Source organism: Anguilla rostrata, chromosome 6, assembly GCF_018555375.3.
Source record: "Anguilla rostrata isolate EN2019 chromosome 6, ASM1855537v3, whole genome shotgun sequence".
NCBI classification, from domain to species: Eukaryota; Metazoa; Chordata; class Actinopteri; order Anguilliformes; family Anguillidae; genus Anguilla; species Anguilla rostrata.
Window position 1 is genome coordinate 5,964,392 of NC_057938.1, and position 24,062 is coordinate 5,988,453.

Consider the following 24,062-nt stretch of genomic DNA (forward strand, 5'->3'; position numbering starts at 1 on the left):
AGGAATGTAATCATTCCCAGTTTACCCCCAAGCTAATCTATAATGCTGCGAATCACAGCCCATCATCTCCAGTTCCCAATGCCCTTGACGAGAGTGCTGCACCTGACCCGCTGGAGGTCAAGCTGTGTAATTACTGGCTTGCAGTTTGGATACAAGAGGGAAAATCTTTTCAGAAAATTATTTCACATTTCTGGCACTTTAAAAAGACGATCGCCATTTTTGGCATTTTGAATAATTTTGATGGCTAAACGCAGCGGTCAGTTTGTGACCAAAGAATGATTGTGATCCAGGTATACAAACCCAGATCATTTTTTAAAAAAAATTCATTTCAGAATCACATTTTCTGAGGAAGAGGTTGAAGCATGTTCATTAACAAAATTGCAGAAACCATTGCATACATATTTAGGGAGGAAAGTCAATTAAGCTTTTCTTAACTAAAATTCTTAATCAGCCTTTTTTTGGAACGCTATCCATCGTTTGCCCAAACCACTTAGATAACATCATCATCATAACTCACCCCGCAGAGAATGACCGCGAGTCGAGCGTTCCTAAAGAAGCTGTCCTTGCGCATGACATATGATTGGCTCCGAGGCGTTCTTAACTAATGCCCGCGGTCTTTATGTCAATGAGTGCGTATCCATCGCCTTGACTGGGCCGCTGCAGTCAGCGCGGCAGGCGGAAATGGCCATGCAAAAGGGAAAAAAAACGGATATGATTCCCGTTCTACCTCACCTTGAAAAAAAAAAAAAAAAAAGAAACCTTTTATCCAGCGGGAAAATTGCTCAGAATTGGCTCAACAGTATGCACTGTAATATAATATGTATAATATGTGTACTAATATGTTTAGTCGAGGTTGAGTGCTCTTAACTAATGCATTCGTTTTGCCTAAATTCTTAATTTAACATTTTCACTATGTTGAATGCAGTACAGAATGACGTCTGGTCATTATTTAATTTTACAAGTGTACTCGTCGTTAAACAAGTGCAGACCTTTTATTATAATGCATTATAATGCATCAAGTTTAATTGCATTAATAATGCCAACCTGCCGCATGCAGGTCTACTCGGTTTCAGTATTGAACTATTTACCGTCTTTGTATTAATATAAATAATTATATATCTGTTTATATATGATTTATTTGACTTTGACCATGTAGGTAGCAGATAGCCCTGTCCCAGTACTTAGCTTGTGTTACTTTCTCCGTTCAAGTTGCTCTGTGTATCAGCGACCGAAGTGTTGCTGCACCCTACTGGATTCTTGTGGAAGTGCACTTACGTTCACTGTTTTGCGCTTTCACGTTGACGTGGGGTCATGTGACGGAAGAAAACATGGCTGCGGCGGCAAGCTGAATAAGGATGTTGTGGGTCGCCAACTCTTTCAATCCCTCTGCATCCTTCCAGAAATCAAATTACAGCCTACCGTTTACAGTTGTGTCGGGCACCGAGCGGCTTTAATGAATCAGCAGCACAAGTGAGTTTAGCAACTTTTGACGCCTTATAACAAAAGTAGGGGCGCCTGTTGTAATGGAAGAAGAGAGACAGACCAATGGGAGAAGAGAAGTAGGTTTTGTTTACAGTCTGATTTTGGTGCTCGTATTTGAACGTGCCGTAGAATCCAGTGCAATCTGAGTGTAGAAAGAATCGATTTCAGCCAGTAGCATTTCAAATGCGACATACATTGACTAATTTGTGTCCTATTTGTTTCATTTTCTCCCTCTGCCAGACATTTTTGCGAGTGCGAGCGAACAGACAAACACGATTGAATGGTATGTACATTTTTGTTGAAATACTGTTATATTTATTGTTTTATATATTTTCCATTATTTAGAATCACATACATTTTAATGCAATCGTTCAGAAATGTGTAATTTTATGCCCTGTTACAGTCACTCAGTTCAATACAAAACCTGTATTTACCTAGCACTCGTTGCACTCATAGGTGCCTTTTGCTGCTATCAGTTAATTGTTGTGATACATTTTAACTAATTCAGGAGACGAACCATTACTTTTTCCTCATGTTACTGTTCAATTGGCTATTATTATATTATTATTTGACTGTATATTTTACACCTCAATATTACTGTGGTGTTAATATAAACTAATAATAATAATGTTAATAATTGTAACAATACTACTACTACTACTACTAATAATGATAATATATTGCATATGTTTTAATTTTTTTATTTTTTGTTTCCTTTCTGGAGTAATGAAAAGCATTATTTGCTAAAAAGTAAATTTTTGTTGTAGTTGTTTCAGAAAGTGACCAATATTTTCTGCACAGTCTCATAGTGTGCACCATATTGTGCCAAAATGCATGTAGCAGCTACATACTCACTTTGTGAGAGTTAAGCACCTGTTAACAAACTGTCATCAATGCACACGAGCATCCCAATGCCCCGCCTGTCTCCATCAACAAATATAATCCAGACTGTATTATTGCCCAGCATGGCACGTAGGCAAAATAACATCACAGTTGTCCCATGAGTAGTTAATGCCACCAGCATTATGTGGATGTTGTGTATAGATGTGTGTCAGTATGCCATTACATCAGTGGAGTGACAACATTGTACACCTATTAGCAAATGTTGAATGTGTGCAGAACAAAAAAAACAACAAAAGAAACTGTGAAAGTGGTGTATCGGGTTGAGTTTTTGAAAGCTACGTAACCAGGGGTGTGTCTGTACACTTCAGGCCTGTTTTCTAGCTCCTGGTTGGAGGTCAAAGGTGAATAAAAGTCCCCCCCCCCCATTGCGATCTGAGTGGTAAGGCTATGTTGCCAGGCCCAGGACTCATCCAGTGAGTGACGCTGTGAGGTTCATCGGTCCTTTCGCTCGCGGTCGGGAAGCCCTTAGCCTGGAAAGGGGTGTGGCTCTCTTACACATAGCCCCGCCCCCAACCCTCCGCCTCCAGGTTTCTGAAATGAGCAACTGGTCTGGCCCCGGGGTGGAGCTGGAGGCACGTGAGGCCATCGGGTTGACCGCGGTTACGGTCAGACCCGTTCCCGGCCCACGCGGCGAGGTCAGTTAGCGCGGGGGGGGGGGCGGCCGCGGAGCGTCGGCGTGTTTCCACGGTTTTGGAGCGGCGCTGGAGGCGACCCTCACTTAAATGAGAGCTGTCAGCGAGCCCCTGGCCCTGTCGCCGTGTGGGGACGGGGTCCAGTCCCTGGCTCTGCGGCAGGAAAAGCCAGCAGAGATAATTAGCGCTCATCACGCCTCTCAGCTTTAATTAGCAGCGCCCCCCCCCACCTTCCCCAACCCCCCCACCACCCCCAGTCCGGCGCACGTCGTCTGGCCTGGGCGATTGGACCTGCGGGGGCAGTGCCAGGCTAATGCCGGAGAAGGTGGCCCTGAAAGCCAACAGGAGCCAGACGGCCACAGGCTGCGTTAGTTCTGCTTACTGCCAGGCTGCTTGGGCTCTCCCTGTGTAGCCCAATCCAGCAGGCCCAATTGCTCCCTTTTCTCCCCTTTGGAGGTTAAGGACAGCTCTGATTGGAGCGTGTGGGGCGTTTTTTTTGCGTTTTTAAACCAGGCCGCTGCCTGGTGTATTCCGTCAGCGTGAAGTGAGCGGCCGTCTGCGTCCCTTCTGGCTCTGAGCGCCGTGCGACTCCAGCACCGAGAATCACTTCAGTCACACCTGCTCGACCGAGAGCGAGCAGCGTAGGCCTGGTTTCGTGTCCTTTTTGGCGGCTTGGGTCCGGCTGTGGTACTACAAATGCAGTGCCCTGACTTCTGAACAGTGCCGCTCTACTTAAAATATTAAAGTACTGGCTTCCGCCATTTCCTGGATTTGCATATTGCGAGAAAGTGAGAAATATTTGGCCTGTTTGTGTGGACGCAGAATGCTAGCTCCCCGGTAGCGAGGGAGCCCTGTGTGTCTTGCTTCTTGTCCCTTGACTTAGCGCCTTCACAAGCAGAGGATCTATTAACCCTTTGACTTCTTGATATGTTAACAGTCGATGACCTCTGCTGGTGCAGGCGCTACACCAAGGAAAGTGTCAAAAGTGCCCCCTTGCCGTCGCTCAACGGGGCCCCCCTTGCCCCCTGCTGCATTCGACACGGTAAGAGTCTCCTCCCTCGCGCTCACTACTGCCCCCTACCTGCCAGAACTGCCAGTGCGGTCCTCCATTGGAATTAGCCGGGGGGTCTGTTACCGATTCTGAAAGGAGACTCATCTAATTGGCAGAAAGTAGCAGCGAGGTGCAGCGCAACTTTTCAGCTGCTGTCGGCGACTGAGAAGCAGTTTTTTTTAAAGCAGCGCGCCTTAATCCCAAAAGTTCCTCCAGCCGCGCGTGCGGCGCGTTGACTTCTTTGACACGGCGCGTTCGAGCGGGGCTTTAAACGTCTGCGTAGCGGCGGCTGACATTTGAACGGCGTCAGATCGCGGCCGTCTCCCGTAAAGCCTGTATTAGCCGCCGGCCGGCTCCGGAGCCTTAGCACCGTGGCGGAGATTAGCGGTGTGAGCGGCAGACGAGCCGCGCGCGGTAAAGGCCAGGTGAACGCTTCGGCGCGCTAAATCGCCCAACGTAAAGCGGGGGGGGAATTTGACTCGAGAGACCCGCCGCGCTGCGTCAGTCAGACGCCCCCCGCCCCTTGATGTCCCGCCTCCCGTCGGACCGCCCGGGCCGCTCCGCTGACATTTTGCTCCCTCTCTCTCTCCGCTCCATTAAAAAAGGCATTTTCGGCTCCGTTAGAACTTACTGGCCGCCGTTAAGATTCACGATCCCGCGTCGGACATCTCGACGGAGAGAGAGAGAGGGAGGGAGAGAGAGAGAGAGAGAGGAGAGGAGGGGGGCGGCGGGAGAGAAGCTAACCGCCGCACCTGTTTAACCCGCCTTTCCTCTCCTCCGTTTAATGGCGCCTTCCTCAGTTACCGTCATCGTCTCATCCAGGTGGTTACGAGGAACGGATCCTTTCTCTCTGAGTAACTACGCCACCATCCCTCCTCTCCAGCCCCAGCCCCCCCCACGCACATCGACCTTCCTCACAATCCCACCCCCCTAAAAAGCAAACGCCCCCTCGTTCCCTTTTGGCGGCTAACGGAAAGCGTCAGACTGACACCGCGGCGGTCCCCGTTCTGCCGCGTTAAGTTCCTAATCGCACGCGTGGGGGGTGGGGGGGGGGGCTGTAAAGTGAGATGGGAGATCTGCGCCGTTAGCTAGCTAGCGAGGTGCTCGCCCACTCCCCTCACACGCAGCCTGGGCTAACGTCCTCATTTCAGGGCACAGGCCAGTGGCCATGTTTGTAAAGCAGTTCAGGGCGCAGGACCTGGGGATATAACTTTCAGTGGAATGTATATATAGATATACAGCCTTGCCTGGTGTTCTTTTGGAAATCGTCCCGTTTTTGGATCTGCACTCTTGCTTTTTACGTAGTGAACTCCCAGTTCCCACCGCCATTGATTTTTTTCTTTTTTTTTGTGCTCAGAAAGTAAAACGAAAGACAACTCAAGATGGACTTTGCAGCCAGTAAAAATTCAATTCTCTTAGCACTAAAACCCGTCCGTCGCCAAAATCAGAACGCCAGCTCCGTCCCTCGGCTCGCTGTTTGAGGAATGATTCATCGGCCTGCGTTGAGCAAGATAAACCTGACGCGATTGTTGTAGTTTATAACAGTCAGGTGAGCCAGAGCTGAGGGAAATGAACTCTACTTTCCGATGCACCTCGCCTCTGGGTTTAGAGTGTGCTGCAGACGTGAGATAATCACCGTTGATAAGTGCCCTTTGTGTTGGACGATTAACGATTCCATGCGAAGGGTGACGTTGTCAATAGTGCTCAGTGGCTTTTTGACTTTTCTTCTGTTACCTCTTAGATGCCACGATTAGGCTAGATAACGACAGCGCTGTTTTGCGGTTATGTAAAATGAGTGGAATCGGATGGGGTCTGATCTAGCCTGCGATGCAAAGTGCTGTTCAGCATAGGATACCTGTCTGGGCTGAGCTCATACTCGTACCAAGGTAGCTTCTGCTGTTGGTGCAGAAGACCTGTTCTGCATGGTTTTAACCCATAATGCACAGCAGTTTGATATTTTGCTAGAAGTGTGTTCATGCACTGTCTGCTGGGCTGGTGTTTGTTTGAGTAAATAGAAGTTAAGATGTTTTTTTTCTCTGTCTTGTAAAATAACACTCATTACTACTCTTGTGCATTGTTACGTGTGTTTGTATGGTGATATAACGTCTTGGTACGATGATGCTTTATTTTGAGTCAGTCTCACCACATTGCCAACTCCATAGTGTAAGTTGCTCTGGGTAGAAGAGACGGCTAAATGGATATGAATGAAATAAAGAGCTCTGATCTCCAGCCAGTGCTGTGCAGGTCAGCCCATTGCACACCCTCAGTGACTCCTCACTAAGGACTGATCTGAGGTCAGTCTGGCTGAGGAGAGAGGCGTGCTTCCTCGCCTTGTCCCGCCCGGGTGCTGAGGTGCGGTGGCTCCTAGCCTCACTGCTGCGGGGTGCGGGGCGTGGGGTCGCGGGGTCACGCTCCTCTCTAAATCCCCGCCCTGCTGTGTTGTGTTTTCCAGCCCGGATCGGGAAGATGAAGCGCAGGAAGCCGGAGGACGGGCAGGTATGTCCCCTGTGCAGCGCCCCACTGGCAGGAACGGAGGAGGAGATGAGTAGGCATGTGGAACAATGTCTGTTCAAGGTAGCCTCAGAGCCCCGGCCATCCAACACACACACATACACGCATACACACACACACTCACTCACTCACTCACTCACTCACTCACTCACTCACTCACTCACTCACTCACTCACTCTCTCTCTCTCTCTCTCACACACACACACGCACACGCACATCCTCTCTCTCTCACACACACACTCACACTCATACACACGCACACACACACACACCCTCTCTCTCTCTCACATACACACACACACACACCCTCTCTCTCTCACACACACACACACACACACACTCACGCACTCACACACTCACCCCCTCTCTGCCCTGCTGAGCCCCACCCTGGCGCTGCTGCTTCACTAACCCCAGTCACTGAGCTCCCCTCTCAGGCTCCAGAGCCCAGTCTCTCTTGCCCCCGCGTCGTGTTGTTCGTTGGTGACCTCGGTTATCGCGTGAAATGGCCTTTTTTCCAGGTCTGGGTTAGAGCCTAGATGTCAGAACTTGGTTCGAAGACAAAGAATCTTGCATTATCTATCAATTATATGGAATAGCATGCACCTGGTTGATTCTCTGATTATTTACAAGCTGTTTCTCTTAAATTGCATCCAGGCCTGTACTCTTACAGGGCTGTTAGTCTGTTACTGTGCCCGGTCTTTAAAAAGCAAACCATTTTAATGACTCGGTCTGAGTCCATTTTGAAAAAAACACTGCATAAAGGCCCACTGGCCGCTTGTGCATATGGGCCTTGTTATAATCAGGCAACCAATGAACCAACACAGCTGTTGCTACTGCTTTTAGCCAGTTACAAACCGTGCCAATTTATCAGTAAGAAAAACACGTTACGTTAAAATGTAGTCTTCGGATTTCTGTTAGCTAAGTCTGGCATCCTCTGCTGTACACAGCTGCCAGCAGTCACGATGCATCCATGTTCTTCTGAAATTCCTTGGCAAGAACGGCTAGTGCTGGATCCAGTGGGTGTGAGAGGGTGTGAAAGTCAAGCTCACTTCTCTCCTGATGGGGGTCCTCTCTTTCCTCTAACCTGTAGCTCCGCGTGGATCTCAACTAGAACTAGCACTGGGCCAGTACGCCCCTGTGCTAGTGTAGAGCTGGAACCAGGCTGGGCGACTGGGATCAGCTTGGCTCAGTAAGGGTTTGCTTGCCTGCTCTTAGGTGCATGCAAGCTGCATAGCCCTTTCGCTTCTGGTGGGGATTAGAAGGGGAACAGAGAACACTGTGCTGTTCCTGCAGGTTCCACCATTAGGTCAGACTGCTACATTCGCTTAGCATTACCGATCCAGATGCAGATGTTCAGTGTTAGTGCTACGTACAGATCCGGTTCTGAATACAGGGTGCTTATAGAGAGGTACTGGGCTGTGAGCGTAATCTCCGGCTTGTGTTGGCCTGAGTCCAGCTCTGCAGAAGAGGACTGTGGGTAGCACAGGGTGAACCTGGCACTGATTAATACTTTCAGTTTTTTTTTTCCTCTTCTTTCTCCTTTCCAGAGCCTTTCTTATTCGGTCAGTGATTGACACCACTTGTCCTATTAAGCCTCGCTATCATATCTTTAAGTAGATTTAGTAATCTTAATTGCGTTGTTTATGTCCTGTTTCCACACAGTGCTAAATGTTTTGAATAATTTTTATGAAGGTTTTTATTGGGAGAAATGTAGGAAAAATACCAGTAAAGATATAACTGATTATTTGAACCCGGGACCCTCAGGCTCAGAGTCCTGTGGTGTAATCGCTGTGCTCCCTCACAGCCAAACTGCTATTGAGTAGCAAGTGTGAAAGGCGTTTGTTCCTCCTGCTGAAGTTCAGCTGGGTGGAGAAGAGCACTTGTGATTGACAGCTGGAGTAGACAGGTCTGTACAGGTCCCTGAAAGCGGGGGTAGGGATAGGGGAAGGGGGGGTGCAGAAACCATTTAGCTGTATAAACATTGCTCTGTGTACTTGTGCTTAAACTGATGCCGTCGTTTCTCCTTCATTTCTCTCTGCGGAGCAGATGTGAGAAGGTTATGCTTTTTATTGCGGGTTCGCTTTTCCGTGGCCGATAAAACCGCTACAAAAAACGTGCGTTTCCGCGCGGAGTTCGCGCGCGTCCAATGACCCGCTCCAGAGGTGTGAATCTGATTCGGCTGAAAAGGCCAGTACACAACACGCGATTTCCGGAGTTCTGTCACGCGCCGGGTTTGACGTGGACAGAATCCCTACTTTTCTCTAGTCCAGGTTCCGGGCTCTGTAGACTTTGTGAATGTGACTCTCCTGTGGTGAATCTGATTGGCTCGCCGGGGCTGTCACGCCCTCAGTGGGACGATCTCTCGGGTGCTGTGGTGAATCTGATTGGCTCGCCGGGGCTGTCACGCCTCTCGGTGGGACGATCTCTCGGGTGCTGTGGTGAATCTGATTGGCTCGTTGGGGATGTCACGCTCTTAGTGGGAGGATCTTGCGGGTGCTGTGGTGAATCTGATTGGTTCGCCGGGGCTGTCACGCCTCTCGGTGGGAGGATCTCCCGGGTGCTGTGGTGAATCTGATTGGTTCGCCGGGGCTGTCACGCCTCTCGGTGGGAGGAGCTCCCGGGTGCTGAGGCGCTTGTCCTTCGTCCCGCAGCGGGAGGGCGCGTGCGGTGCGGACGACGACTCCGCCGACGTGGACGGCGAGAACGGGACGCCCTTCGAGGAGTACGAGTGGTGCGGACAGAAGAGGGTGCGCGCCACCTCCCTGCTGGAGGGGGGGTTCAGAGGTAAGCTGGCTCCTCCCTTCCCCCACCCCCCCCCCCTCCCAAAAAAAAGAATTCACAACACAGCTCGGATCCCCTCCACTCTCACAAAGTACCCTGGGAGTGAAACTTTAGCATTTTCCCCCCAAATATCTGCTGCTCTATCAAATCAGGAAATGGGTTAATTATATGTAATATAATAAACAGGTCAATGGTTGTTTAATTATTATATTTTGCTCTTTTAGGGAAAGATGCTAAGCAGACCTGGGCATTTGAATGTATAGGAACAGGTCATACACACCTGGACAGTTTTAGAGGGGGGAATGGTGACACTCCAGAACACTTTTTATTTCCTTATAGGGAAAGATGATGAATACACCTGGGCATTTAAATTCTTTCTTGAAATTGTTGTCTTAAGTCGAGACTAAATACAGGGCCAGCAAAAGGCTTCTTGATAAATCGCAATAGCTCACATAATACTGAAATGGTATTTGTAAAAGAGACTCCTTTTAAATAACGTTCAAAGAATATATGAATACAGTGGTTCCAATGGTGAAAAGCAGGTTCGACGTGAAGCAGTGATGCATCATGGGTAAACCACAGCCTCCGTACGACAGCAGCCCCAGAAAGAGAGAGAGAGAGAGAGGGAGAGGGGTCCTCTGGTCACGGGGGGGTCAGCACCCTGCAGTAAAAACGAAACGCACCCAGCGATTGGCTGTGAGCGTTCCCACATCGCAGAGGCCAAATTCATCCCCCCGGTGTTTAATCTCCGGGCCGTCGTGCCCCTGAGTGCGCAGTTCAGCTCTCGCTTAGACGCGCTCTGGAGGCGGGCTCGGCGAATCCACCCGCCAACGCGCGCGGTTAAACCCGCCGCCGTGTCGGGAGGGGAGGGGACGCTCGGAGAGGGGGCGCCTGAAAGAAATTCCAAAACCGCGGGAGAAAATGAGTCCTGGCGTCCGAGTGCTCCTCAGAAGGTTCTGGAATAAACAGAGCCCCGCGTGTACAGTTGAGGAGCTCTTGGCGCATTCACGATTGGAATTTCTAAAATCCATATTTTGGAGTTTGTTTGTCCGCCCAACTGAAGATATCAGTTACACATTTGAACACTGCGATGGAGGAAATGCGGAAGCCAGTTAATGATCAGAGCTTTGGGGGGACCAGCTGTTTTGCCTGAGAATGAATGAACCTCCTCTGGGATACGGACCTGTGTGCTCACAGATCTCTCTGTTATCTCTTCTGTTTCCCTCTACACGGCACAGGCAGCTCTGTGAAAGCATTTTATACACATTACACAAGTCCTCTCGTTCGACAAGAAAAAACGAATCGCAAAGCCAGAAAGCGGTGTGCCTTTTCTCTTTTTTTCCTCCCTTCCCCCCCTTTTTTTTTTTCTTTTTTTTGGTGTTCTAACACCCCGGCTAGACAGAAAAGTAGAAAGCCGTTGCCGATCGATTTTTAATCTGGCCTGAACTGTGAGCAGAGCGGACGCCGTCTGAGGCATGACTCAGCGGGGGTCCGGCTCCAGGCCCGGCGGGAACGCCGCAGCGCGGCGCGGATGAATCCGGACAGGGCGCGCGGCGGCCGCCCCCCCCCAACCCCCATCCCCGCAGCCTCAGAAGGAGGATTTGTTCTGAAGGCGGTTGGAGGAGCGCTCGCCCTGTAGGGGGTGGGCTTGGGGGGTTTAGGGGGGGGCGTGAGGCACCTTTAATGGGATAAGAGGCGCTCGCTTCTCTCCTCTTTGAGGGGGAGGAAGAAAGAGGCGGGGAGACTCTTTCAACTTCCAAAAACGGAGGAGCACAGACGGGGTGGGGGGGGGGGGGGGACAGTGATAGGCTCAGGAGCGTGGGGCGCGGGGCCCCTCTCATGTCGGGACGGCTTATCGGGGGGCCGGGGGGCCCAGCGGCGGTATCGACGCCAGCGGCCCGCAGCGCGTCCTCAGATCCGGCCCGCCTGGCGGGGGCTGGGGGGTGGGCGGGGGGGGGGAGGGGTGGCGGGGGGCCTGTGAAGACGGCGGTGCTGTTTTGCTGAGCCCCCCATCCTTGTGGTCAGCTCACTTTGAGACGGCCTCCTTTCTTCACCCCCCTCCCCAGTCTGGGAAATGCCATCCCGATACGGGACACTTTGACCTCCGCCTCCCCTGATGGGTGCACAGATCAGAGCAGCCAGGGATCAACTGGGCCTGCTTTTCATGTGCCCCTGCTCCACACCCTGAGTCTCAGGCCCTATGTTTCATCCACATGTGTGTGTGTGTACATGTATGTCTGTGTGTGTATGTGTGTGTATGCGTGTGTGTGCATGTGTGTGTGAGTGTGTGTGCATGTATGTCTGTGTGCGTATGTGCGTGTGTGTGTGTGAGTGTGTGTGTGCATGTATGTGTATGTATGCGTGTGTGTGCATGTGTGTGTGAGTGTGTGTGCATGTATGTCTGTGTGCGTATGTGCGTGTGTGTGTGTGAGTGTGTGTGTGTGTGAGGGTGTGTGTGCATGTATGTCTGTGTGTGCGTTGTGGTGTGTGTGTGTATGAGTATGCTTGCCCATACTGCTTTATTTACCATACATTAGGTGTTATTATGCACCGTACTCTAGGTGCTGTATGCCGGTGTGAAGAGCCTGTAAGGACGGGTTCTGTGCTTTGAGTTTTACTGAGCGTAGCATCGGCCGTCTTATTCCAGCGTTCACCGCGGCGGCGCGAGCGAATGCGTAACCGCGCGGCGCGTGTCGGGGGAGGGTATCGATCGGGTCGGGCTCGGCGGCGGGCGTTAGCGTGCGTGAGCGCGCGGGGCGGCGGCAGAGCAGAGCAGAGCAGAGCGCCGTGCATAATGTGACTGAGAGGCAGTTAAAGTGGCGCTGACCTTTTCAGCAGAGATTAGATTGCCTGCCAAGACCGGTTAGAAGCACCGGGAGCAGCTGATCAGGGGGGAGAGCATCAGAGAGACACTGTCCTCAACCGAGGGGTGTCAGGATGAGGGAGGTGGGGACAGGGAGGGAGGGGGGGTGATGCACAGGCCAGCCGCAGAAGGGTGGAGAAGCTGCTGCATGTGAAGCATGCAAAGTCCCATTCTAAAAGATGGAGAGAGAGAGTGTGTGTGTGCATGCGGGCGGGTGTGTGTTTGTTTAAAATATGCATATAAATTTTATTATCTGTCAGGCCAAGAACATTTTTTAACCTTTTTTTCCCTCACACCTTTAAGGTGTGAGATCACAAACGTGATTAGAATATTCTTAGCTGAACATTCTAATGCTGGTGTAACAATCACTACTGGAGTTCTAGAACACCGATTTAGAATTTTGAAAAACATTCCAAAACACCTACTCTTGGGAGGGTTAAAGAGGCAGTGTGCTTTGCTTCCCCCGGCTGGCCCTCATAAATGAGGTCATTGGCGGGGGGGTGGTGTTTGATTCCGGGGCTTGTTTAATAGCATTCGCTTTTCCCTTTCTGGAATTGAGGAGAGAAGGAACACGTGGCAGTTTAGCGGGGGGAACCTCTCCTTTAAGTTAATTTCCTGCTCGATGTCACCCCCCCCCCCCCAGTGTGACAGTCCCCCCCCTCTGTGAGATTGACACGGCGTCGGATCGCTGCGAAAACACGGCGTCCGCCCGCCGCTCGCTAACCAGCTCGGACACGCGGCCGGCCCGCTGCCTCCCTGTCCGATAATTGCGTTGTCAACTGTTCGGCGACCTGGCGGGTGAGAGCCGGTCAGCCGATTGAGTGGCTGGACACCGCGGCAGGTGTCCCCCCCCAACCCCCCCCCCCCTCCCCCACGCCCCCCCCAACTCCCCCCCCCCCCCAATCTATACTGTGATCAATTGATTAAATTAAGAGTGATTTTCTTTCCGCTCACGGCCTGCCGCGTCCCTCCCGCCATTAGCGGTCAGGAGGACCTATTCATCGCTCTCCTTCTCTCCTTCTCTCCTTCTCTCCTCTCCTCCGCGGTCCCTCTCCAGCCTCATCGGCTCGTTTGCAGTTTATGGCTTATCTGCCCCGCCCTGGCCCGGTGACTGATTGCCCCTCGGCCCTTCCTGCGTCCCGCTGCGGCCCGCCGCTGTTGATTTCCAGTCCTCAGCCCTTAGCTAGCGATTTTTTTTGCGGGGTACAAGGCGGACTTTGCTAGAGATTTTTTCATGGTGTAGGGGAGGAAAGGCCTTAAAAATTTGTTGAACTGGCAGTGCGCATAAATAGTCTGTCTTCTCTGAGACCTATTTGGAAAAGACTTGATGCATTGCGATGCCTTGTTGAAATGTGTCAATTTGTGTAGCTGTGCACCTTGGGAAATGTAGTTCATTCACATGTAAAACTAGCTCTTAATCACCGAACAAGAACTACATTTTGCGTAGCATCCATTTTTTCTTTTGTTTTTTTGAGATTATTTCCTAAAGGTAATGGGGCTCTTGTTCAGTTCAGAATCCCTGTGCATGGAACGGACATCACTGGGTCTGTGGGTATCACTAGCTCAATTCAGAATCCACATAGTGAGGGATTATTTCTGGGGTAGGGTGAGCACCCAGCATTCTGTAGCTATGCTAATGAGGGAAGGTCATGTCTTGAATGTGATGGCCTCCAGCCCATCCGCTCTACAATGGGCTGAGCCCCACCCCCCACTCCCCCCATCCCAGGTTCTGATTGAGCCGTTTTTTCGCAGCGCCTAAGCGAGCGTCAGCGGCGGGGGCCCCTGTCAGGCGGGCCCCTGACTGACGGGCTGTTTGCTCGGGCTCCCGAGCGGCGGGCGGCGCCCGTCTGATGCCCAGCTGTCGGGTGTCAGAGCCGCCGGCGGCGAGCGGGGCCTGATTTACGTCGGGCCCCGCCGTCGCTGGCGTGCGCTCCTCGCTGCCACGGGGACCAAATAAAACCTTAAAGGTCCCTTTTATTTGATCACTAAAAGCCATCGGTGCATTGTAAAAGCCCTTAGCGTTTGTGGCGCATTTTATGCCCTTTTTTCCAGTGGCTGGAATCCCGTAATGGCGGGATCGCTGCTGCTGCTGCTCGCTGCTGCTGCTGCTCAGAAAGGAAGAGCGTCTCGGCTGCTCCTGCCCGTCTGATCAGTGCCCTCTGGCCCTCAGACACACAGCTGTGTGTTATACCTGTCCAGTCCAATATGGGTCTTTTAGTCACATACACACTCGCGCACACACACACACACACACTCATACACACACACGCACACACACGCACTCTCACACATTCACACACATATAGAGCGCTCAAATACAGAGCTCTCTTATCTGTAATATACCTGTCCATTCCAATAAGGCCTCTAAGTCAGATACGCGCACACACACACACACACGCACGCACATGCACTCTCACACATTCACACTAAAGCAGTGCATAAAAGCATAGCGTTTGTCTGTTTATGCCTTTTCCATGCTTCCCATAAGGTCCTCTGCTCAGTACGCACTGCTGCCAGCACAGAGACGTCTCAGCGCCCTGCCGACGTAGTGCCCCTGCCCCACTTTTGTTATACCTGTCCTTCCAATAAGGTCACACATACACACTCCAACATACGACACAGCACTCCACTCATTTACACATACACCACATACAGAGCTCTCTCTTATCTGTAATATACCTGTCCATTCCAATAAGGCCTCTAAGTCAGATACACACACACGCGCACACACACACACACACACACGCACGCACATGCACTCTCACACATTCACACATATATAGAGTGCTCAAATACAGAGCTCTCTTATCTGTAATATACCTGTCCATTCCAATAAGGCCTCTAAGTCAGATACACACACACACACACACACACACACAGAGCACTCAAACGTAGAGCTCTCTCTTATCTGTGTTATACCTGTCCCTTCCAATAAGGTCAAATACACACTCATACATACGGACACAGGCACGCACTCATACACATACACCACATACAGAGCTCTCTCTTATCTGTATTATACCTGTCCATTCCAATAAGGCCTCCAAGTCACCTACACACTCACACACATGCACACACTCACGCACGCAGACACGCACACACGCACATGCAGACACACATGCAGACACACACACTGACAGCCCATGCAGAGTGAGGGCTCTCTGGCCTGTAGCTTGTCCAGTGTGATGCACTGTGACACGGGCGCGCTCTGTTGACACAGGGCACTTAGGGCAGATGCGGCGTGTGTGTGTGTGTGTGTGTGTGTGTGTGTGTGTGTGTGTGTGTGTGTGTCTCAGTGCAGTGGCCATCCCGTGCTGTGTGAGTGAGCAGCGTATGCAGTGTGTGTGTGACTGAGTGACGCAGGCAGTGTGTGTGTGTGTGTGTGTGTGTGTGTGTGTGAGTGTGTGTCCCTCAGACGGGCCGGGCCGTAAGTAAAGCTGAAAGGCGGACTGGCGGCGGAGGGGAGTTTGTCTCCCCGGTCATCACCGGGCTGATAGAGGTGCCACTCACCGGCCCGGCTGGGATTGCCTGTCACTGCAGAGCTTCCACAGTCTGACACTGCCAGGAACCCATCCATTACCGCCGTCTGCACCAGAGCCCCCCCCCCCGCCCGCCCGCCAGGCCCCAGCCTGCCCGGGACAGCTCCACACTCCACTCCGGACCCGCCCGACCTGGGCGTCGTCTCACGGCCTCGTTTCATTGGCTTGTTTACACCTGTCCGTCAACGGCCGGCGCGTAGCGACCGCTGATCGCTCTTCCCAGGCGGCCTGTGCGTCCGTGGCGATGACACGTGCTCTGATGCCGGTTACAAAGCGTGATGGAATCGCGGTACCTTCAGTGTAGCACTGCTGAATTGATACAATCGCATGTGAAGGGTCTCTCCACACTAACTCTGACAGAACCGCCACCAACAGCATCAGAGGGCTGATCAGATACTCTGTGCACCCACAGTGGCGTCCGCCATCTTGATCCTGCAGAAAAGATGTAACGCTATGAAAAGGATCCTCTTTTGAGCTGTGAAACCTACATTGGTTCAGAGTTTTAAATCAGAGATTTTGGTGTTTTTGGGCGCGGTGGTGTTACGGAGAACGTGGTGCTCACCCGTGCCCTCCCCCCCCTCTCCGTCCCGCGCAGGAACGGGTTTCGCCACCTGCAGCACCAAGGAGAGCCACGACAGCGACGCCGACCTGGACGTGGACGGGGACGACACCCTGGAGTACGGGAAGGCGCAGTATCCTTTCACCTCTGACCTCTGACCTCTGACCCTGCATACCGACCCCAGTGACCACCCTTCCTGCTCTTATAGGTCAATATATTAGTGTTATTTTATGTGTGGAGCAGAGCCTATGAAAGATGGTGGTACTATGTAAGACATCCAAGCAGCATGTGCTTAGCATTACAAACTTACAGTCCATTGATTTTTAAAAATTTATTTATGTATTTTTTTGGCTTGCTTTGCACACCGCCCCCATGTGAGTCATAGTGGTGTTGGGTCATAGTGGTGCGTGTGTTTCAGTGTGAATACAGACAGGGAGTTGTGATGAAATACAGACCGAGCGGTACAAGGTGTTTTTCCTGAGCGCGGCGATCGCAGGTACACCGAGGCGGACATCATCCCCTGCTCCGGAGAGGACCAGGGCGAGGCCCGCGAACGGGAGGCCCTGCGGGGGGCCGTGTTAAAGTACGCCCCTCACCCTCCCCCAAAATTACTCCTCTCTCTCCCACCGGAACGCAAGAGACCGTACGCTAACCTGCCCGTCTTTGTCTTACAGCGGTGGGACTCCCTCCAACAGGATAGCGGCAGAGTTCTCCAAGTGGGCCAGCGATGGTGAGTACAAGATGGCAGCTCTTCCTCAGCTGGAGCCGTAGGACCAAACGAGAAATTATGCTGGCATCAGAATACAAAACAGTCCTCCAGTGTCTATACGCTGCAGAATAGGAGAACGCTTGGCTGTTTTTTTTGTTGTATTTATTAGTAGCTAATATGCAAATGATATTTGATCTATTTTTGTACTAGACCTGGTGTATTGTTTTGCTTTCATTATCTTATTTCTTCCACTCTTGTCTTAAGAGAGGGAACATAATTCAGAGACAGATTTTTTTCTTCCATTGTTTCTGTTATTTTCTGTCACTGCAAGGTTTGCAAGTGTTGACTCTTCTGAGGAAGTGTTCAGGAAGTGAAGCTGATTGTGATCACCTCTCTCTTTCTCTCTCTCTCCCCCTTCCTCCTTCCGTCCCCCTCTCTCTCCCCCTTCCTCCCTCTCTCCCTCTCCCTCTCTCTCCCTCTCTCTCTCTCTGTGCAGAGATGCCCTCCACGAGTAATGGGGAGAGCAGCCAGCAGGACGCGAGCGCGAGTTCCTCAGCCTCCACACAGAGGACCTGTAAAAACAGCGACATTGAGAAGTGAGCGCAGTGACCTTCTGTAAAACGCAGACCTGCACACGCATACATCCACACACGCATACATGCACACACACGTGCCCGCACACACGCATGCACACGCACACATGCCCACAACACACTTACACACCCACCAACAACTACACGCACACATACACACACACACGCCCAGCAACAAACACACACACACCAACAAACACACACACAAACCCACACGCAGATATGTGCTGCTAAGCCACCCACACTCAAAGCCTCACATGCCCACACACAGTGTGCACGTTTCCTGTGCACAAACGCTCACACAGGCTGCATGGAGGGGATGTTCAGACTAATGGAAGCGCAGTGGAAGCATCAGGAACTTCAGAACGCTGCTTTGAGGAGAATAACGCTGGCGCGTTTCCCCATCCCGCCACGCGGTTCCCATCCCGCCCGTACCCCGCCCCGCGGTTCCCTTCGCACCCCTGTCCCCGCCGCGCGGGTCCGAGCTGGAGCCTCATTGGCAGGCTCTGAGCGGAAGCTTGCTGGGCTCATAAATGATGCATTCTGTGTAGTCTGCCCCCCCCCCCCCCCCGCCCCCGCCCCCCGGCGTCTGTGCTGCCTGCAGAGGAAGCGCGCCTCATTCTGGGGTTTGATCACAGGGAGGGTCTGCCGCTATCGATCCCCAGCAGCGCTCTGTCTCCCTGACACCCGGAGAGAGCGCTACAGGAATCTTAACACCCGCCTGCTTTTAGGTGTTCCACAACACCCCCCCCCCCTCTCCCACCGCCCCCCGCACCCCTGAGCATTCTGGGTCAGCCACTGCATCCTCAATCTATTCTTGTGGCACTCAGCAGTATGCTGTAGGTTTGCATGCTAACTGCTGCTATCAGTTGTGGTATCGATGGCTTGGCATCTACTGTGATCACCAGCTGAGCCTGTGTGTAAGTGCTTTTGTGAGTCACTTTATGTAGCTACATATAGAACTCAGGCCAAAAAAAGAAGCATGTATATATGAAATACTGTATATACTCTGTACTAGATTCTGTCTACTGCGTAGCTAAATGACGAGCACTAGATACTCACCTAGCTTGTAAGTAAATGGCGATTGCTAGGTGCTGTGTAGTTAGTAATTACATGGTGCACTAGGTACTGTGTAGTGCCTTGGTGAATGTTGAGTATGGACAGGCTGAATAGCCTGTTGTTTGTGCTCTGTTTGTGAGTAATGCCTACCCTACGTTAACGGCACGCTGCAGAGGGAGCCTTTGCCAGTTTGGCGAGAGCCGGCGGTCGCCGCTGGGAACAGGCCCCTCCCCCCGCGGGGGCCGTCTCTGGCAGCCGCCTGCAGCGGATAACATTTGAATAACCTGAGCGAGTTAAAGGGCACCCCCTCATTCCCTCATCTCCCCGTCCTCATCCATATTCGCTGACAAGCGCGCGCCCAAAACAATTTCCAGGAGAGGGGGGGGGGGCGGGGGTGTGCAGGAGCCGGCGCGGGCCCTCTGCGCCCCCGCGGCCCCGGCGAACGGGTAATTGGGGTCAGAGCGCAGCGACCGGGCGAGGACGGGGGCCAAATGTGTTGTTTGGTCGGTTACCGCGGCGAGCCTGCCGCTCCCCCATCCCCCCCCACCGGCTCCGTCTCCCCCTCCCATCTCCTGCAGGCCACAGGTCGGCGACTGCGCTCCACAGCCCCCGCCCAGCCTCCATCCCGGCTCCGCTTATCCTCCGTTGGCCTCTAACCGGGCCGGGGATCCGTAACCAGTGCTGACCGAGCGAGCGCTTCGCGCGGCCCCCACTGTTCCAGGTCCCGCCTCGTAGGGCCACTCCCGAAACGAGGGGCGGTAAACGAGGGGCCCGCGATAAGCCGTTAGCTTATTGTCGCGCGATTTCCCTTTCCCGCCATCCGGCTCCCGATGAGCCGTTTCCTCCATCGATTTTCATTCAGACTCCATTGGCCCTCCTCGGCTGGGGGAACAAAGGGAGCTGGTCCCGAACTGCGCACCTGTGAAACAGTATCGCACACTTTGGAGCATTTAGCGTGTAAGAGGACCACAGCCGTTTAAATCCCCCAATCCGGCCTTTCCCCCCCGCACTCCCCCACTTACCCCCCTACCCCACACTCACCCCCCCCCGTTTGACCCTGGGGAGCGTCATTTAAATGAATCAATGGCACCTTCTCCACAATTAGTGAGGCCCATATTAAATAGCAGGCAGGATAAAGGATGGCAAACGAGCAGCAGGCCCTGGGATTTATTGATTGGGCGTGAGCGCGCTGTGGGCACGCTCTGCCCCCCTCCCGCGTGTGTGCCCGGGGTGTGTAGGGTGTTTGGAGGGGGTTAAAAGTGTGTGTGTGTGTGTGTGTGAGAGAGAGAGAGAGAGAGAGAGAGCGAGATTGTGTGTGTGAAAGTGTGTGTGTGTAGATGCGTGTGTGTGTGTGTTGTAGGTGTGTGTGTGGTAGATAAGCTCCAGTGTGTGGTGATCACTGCTGGGGCCACCATTTCCACTACAGGAGCCTGACAGCTCAGATTGATTCATCTGTTCCCTCAGAGCCCCCCCCTTGTCCCCCCTCCCCAGCTCAGAGTCCCTGCAGAACGGTGCGGGGGCTCTAAGTGTTTTAGCCTGCAGGGGCATGACTCACTGTGGCCACGCGCTGTCTGACAGAGAGGAAACAAAGGAGCGAGGGGGGGGGCTCCTGGGAGGGGGGGCTCCCGTTCGGCGGTATTAGAGTCGCCCCAGACGTGACGCACCCCCGCTTTTATTTAATATCTGCCCTAATGCCGCTCCCGAGCGAGGCCCGGCTCCCCCCGTCCCGCGTCCCCTCTCCCCTCTCTCCCCCGTCCTGCGCCCCGTCTCAGGTACGCCCCCCCCCCCACGTCAGCCCGGGTTTCGCCAGCCAGCGCCGGATTGGACACGATGTTTCAATTATGTATGGGAGGGCTAAATAAATGCGTGATGACATCGACGCGCGATGACATCATTAATCAGATTTGGGGTGATTTATGGCACCACGCTTGCAGATGCATCTTTTTTAGGAGGGGGGCATTAATCGTCTTGGATGCACGGTTGGCTTGTATGTATACCTGTTAAAGGTGTCTTTTATGTTTTTATTTGTCTTAATAGAGAAATATTTGCAGAATACACACCCTTGTTGTGGGGATCGAAAGTCCAGCGTTTGCCATTTTCATTTAGCCTGTCAGAAGCGCAATGGTGTTTTAAGGTATTGGTGACAATCCGCTTCCATACTGAAAACTGTAAATTATTAAAGTTTAAACAAGCTGGCAACTCCAACATTTTTATTTTTTTTACTATTTTTCTCATTTGCTGGGTTGGTGTGCATCATTTTCGAAAGTTAGTCCATGTGGTAGAGTTGCAAAAAAAAGGGCTAAATTTGTTTTTCAGATGTGTGAAAGGCTTTTTTAAAACACTGAGAGTGAGAAAAAAATATTTTCAGTGCTTTGAAAATTGTTTGCCTCAGAAGCTGCCGGGAGTCAGTGAAGTGTGTGTTTAAGGTGTGTGTGTGTGTGCGTGCGTGCGTGCGTCTGTGTGTGTGTGTGTCTGTGTGGTATCCCAGGTGTCTAATGATCTCCTCATCCTGGGCTTGTTCTGAGGCCCCGGCTCTTTCCCCACAAGATAAATGAGACTTCCTGTGCCAGCTGTGATTGCCGCTAAATTTCGTGCTCGGCTTGAAAAAAATGGCCGAGATTTCGATGTAGCTCGGCGAATAATTGAATCTGTCCTCAATTTCTAAATGATGAATCTCAGCCTCCCTCCCTCCCTCCCTCCCTCCCTCCCTCACTCACTCCCTCCCCTCCTCCCTGGCTTCCTCTCCCATCGCTCCATCTCCCAGAAACTACTGTGAAAGATGGGCCCCTTTATTCTAAAGCTGTGTCCAGCCCTGCGTCTCAGTCTTCTTCCTGTCCTCCTGTAGGGCTCCATCTTCATTAAGAGGTGTCAGCTGGCTTTTGGCTGTGACTGGCGCTAGGAAGTGGCCGTAGAAACAGTAGTTCCCACTCGCTCACCGAGCGAGCGAGCGGCTCTGGTAGTAATGACGTTTCGCCACTAGAGGGCCACTGCAACGTAGCGAGAGTTCTCGCTAAAATAGCAGCTTAATCATTGAGATGGGTGGGTGCAAGCAATCTAACGCAAGCGTAATTATACACTCTCGTGCACTTTTAACAGTGCCTGCCATATTTTTAAATGTACTTTGAGTTTTAAAACTGTGAACCAAAAAATTATAATAATTCAACACTTCAGATTCCGATTTTTCCGATTTTCTACAGTGAAGAAAGTTAAATGCAGTATGGCAGTCTGGCACTGCCATTTCCTGAAGTAGCTGTTAGTCGATATCATGCAGAACTGCACGGATCTGATACAGCTCAACTACGTTCCAGGACTAGCAGACGTGGGCTAAGCAGACGTGGGTTTCGCGGCCCCAGGTTAGCAGACGCAGCCTTAGCGTACACCGGGTTAGCGGCCGCGGGGTTAGCCTCCGGGGCCCACAGATTGTGGAGCAGGCAGGCAGCTCTCAGGCGCCTCTCTCTCAGTCCCGGCAGCTCAGAGAGGAGCGGGGAGCGCTGGCCGGAGCGCCGCACAGCGCAGATTAGGATCAGGGGCTGATGGAGACGAACGGGAGGTGAGCGGCGGCGGCGTAGCGCCAGATTAGCATCATAGCGCCAGATTAGCATCGCAGCGCCAGATTAGCATCGCGCGTTCACGCCGCGCCGCGGCTGCCTCTTTGTTTCACCGTATCGGATCTCTGCGCCCGCCGGACCCCGCCACGCCCGCAGCGCGTGTCAGATTTCACGCCTCCTCGGCCCTCTGATGCCCAAAAACATCCACAGCGGGACGGCAGGGCGTACCTCGTCGCTTAGGGAGGACGTCCGCTGCTAATAGAACACTGAATCCGCTGGGATTCCGGGCCTTCTTTAGGCTGGCTGTAGGGATATGACGGGAGATTTTATTTATTCATTCATTCATTCATTCATTCATTCATTTATTCATTCATTCATTCATTCATTCATTCATTTATTCATTCATTCATTTATTTATTCTGAAAGGTCCTGTTGTTCAAACCAAACTGTGTTCTAGAGACTCGGCCTGCCATTGAATCATGAGACCGTCATCCTTGGCCCAGTCTGTCAGCCCTGAGTCTCCGTGTAGATGAGAATGCATCCCAGGGCAGTGACATCACCTCATCTCCTCCCTCTGCTTGAACGCCTAACAAACCGGGCCACATAAATGGGGGGTTACCTGCTCCTCCTGATGGGCGTAAATGAAAGCCCCCCCCCCCCCTTTTCATTGAGCTCGGAAATGAGATTACATTCGGAATGCGGCCTGCTATAAATCCCTGGGCCATGAATATTCATCAGAAAACGAAAGCTGGAGAGGGAGGCTGGCTTTTTGTTTACGGGAAAAGTTTACTTATTGCTCTGCCCGTCGCGGCGGACCAACGGTGATTTATGAACCCCGTAAAGTCCGGCAGCTTCCGCCGAACGCGGAGCGCAGAGCGCAGGGGACAGTGCGGCCGCGGCTCCGTAAGCGAGCACGCTAATCAGCGCTAAATGCTTTTTTACGAGCTCCTCGCAAACAAGGGCCGATGTAAAAGGATTACAGACGGGGGCGCTGATTGGACTCGGGGGTAGTGGCCCTGCTCTGTCATTGGCCAAGGACCCCGCCCCGGCGTCTCACCGCCTTTTAACGGTGCGGCGCGTGTTCGGGAGCGTGTGAGGTCAGCCCCCCCCTCCCGTCCCCTCCCCGGTACCCTCCCGTAAAGAGGTGGTGTAGCCGGGATGGGGAGGGGATAGAAGGCTTATCCTCCCATCGCCGTCCCGTTCAGCTTAGTTTGCGCTTTGTTCTGTTTTTAAAAACAACTTCTGGACCCGAGGCGGGAATCGGCCCGTTAATAACCTGGGTCCCTCGGGCATTAGGGGCGCCGAGCGCTCCGAAGCTCAACGCATCGCCGCGGGGGCGAAACAGCTGCCTCAACGCCCCCAGCTGTGGAGGGAGGTGTAATGTGGTGGATCTGATTGGGGGGTGGTGAGGTACTGAGAGCGCTAATTCAGAATGTTATCATGGAATCTTTGGTGATGTACATTTAACAAATAGCTGATATATATATATATATATATATATATATATATATATTTAAAAATGTTATTATAATAAACCACTTGAAAGGGAATTCAAAATAAGATGTGTAAGTGCAGTTTGGTAAATGGCAGGAATAGCTTTGAATGCGATTGGAAACCAGGCAAATTCACTGTAGTGCATGTCTGTGATCTCCATGGTACCACCATTGGTAGCCATTGAGGGAAGCCCCATTATCGTAGACTAGCTTCAGCTCCACTGTTGGCTTTCCTGCAGCCTCCTCCAGTATTTTAAGTGTGAGGTGTGTGTGTGTGTGTGTGTGTGTGTGTGTCTCTGCGTCAGGGGCCCTAATGGAGTGTGTGTGTGTTCTCACGCC

General features: G+C 52.1%; 1 protein-coding gene across 9 annotated transcripts in view; it reads left to right on the forward strand.

The window, feature by feature from the left end:
- rnf220a (ring finger protein 220a) overlaps positions 1 to 24,062 on the forward strand; it is a 164,286-nt gene that overhangs the window by 130,133 nt on the left and 10,091 nt on the right. For 3 of the 9 annotated variants that reach the window (XM_064341720.1, XM_064341719.1, XM_064341724.1), the window contains 8 exons: positions 1,723 to 1,765; positions 3,955 to 4,059; positions 6,521 to 6,642; positions 9,231 to 9,363; positions 16,358 to 16,454; positions 16,818 to 16,904; positions 16,996 to 17,051; positions 17,527 to 17,626. In XM_064341720.1, coding sequence (XP_064197790.1) covers positions 1,723 to 1,765; positions 3,955 to 4,059; positions 6,521 to 6,642; positions 9,231 to 9,363; positions 16,358 to 16,454; positions 16,818 to 16,904; positions 16,996 to 17,051; positions 17,527 to 17,626 — 743 coding nt within the window. Of the gene's footprint in view, positions 1 to 1,299; positions 1,560 to 1,722; positions 1,766 to 3,954; positions 4,060 to 6,520; positions 6,643 to 9,230; positions 9,364 to 16,357; positions 16,455 to 16,817; positions 16,905 to 16,995; positions 17,052 to 17,526; positions 17,627 to 24,062 lie in introns of those variants that run through there. The other 6 variants (XM_064341725.1, XM_064341727.1, XM_064341723.1 and 3 more) reach the window with 4 other exon arrangements.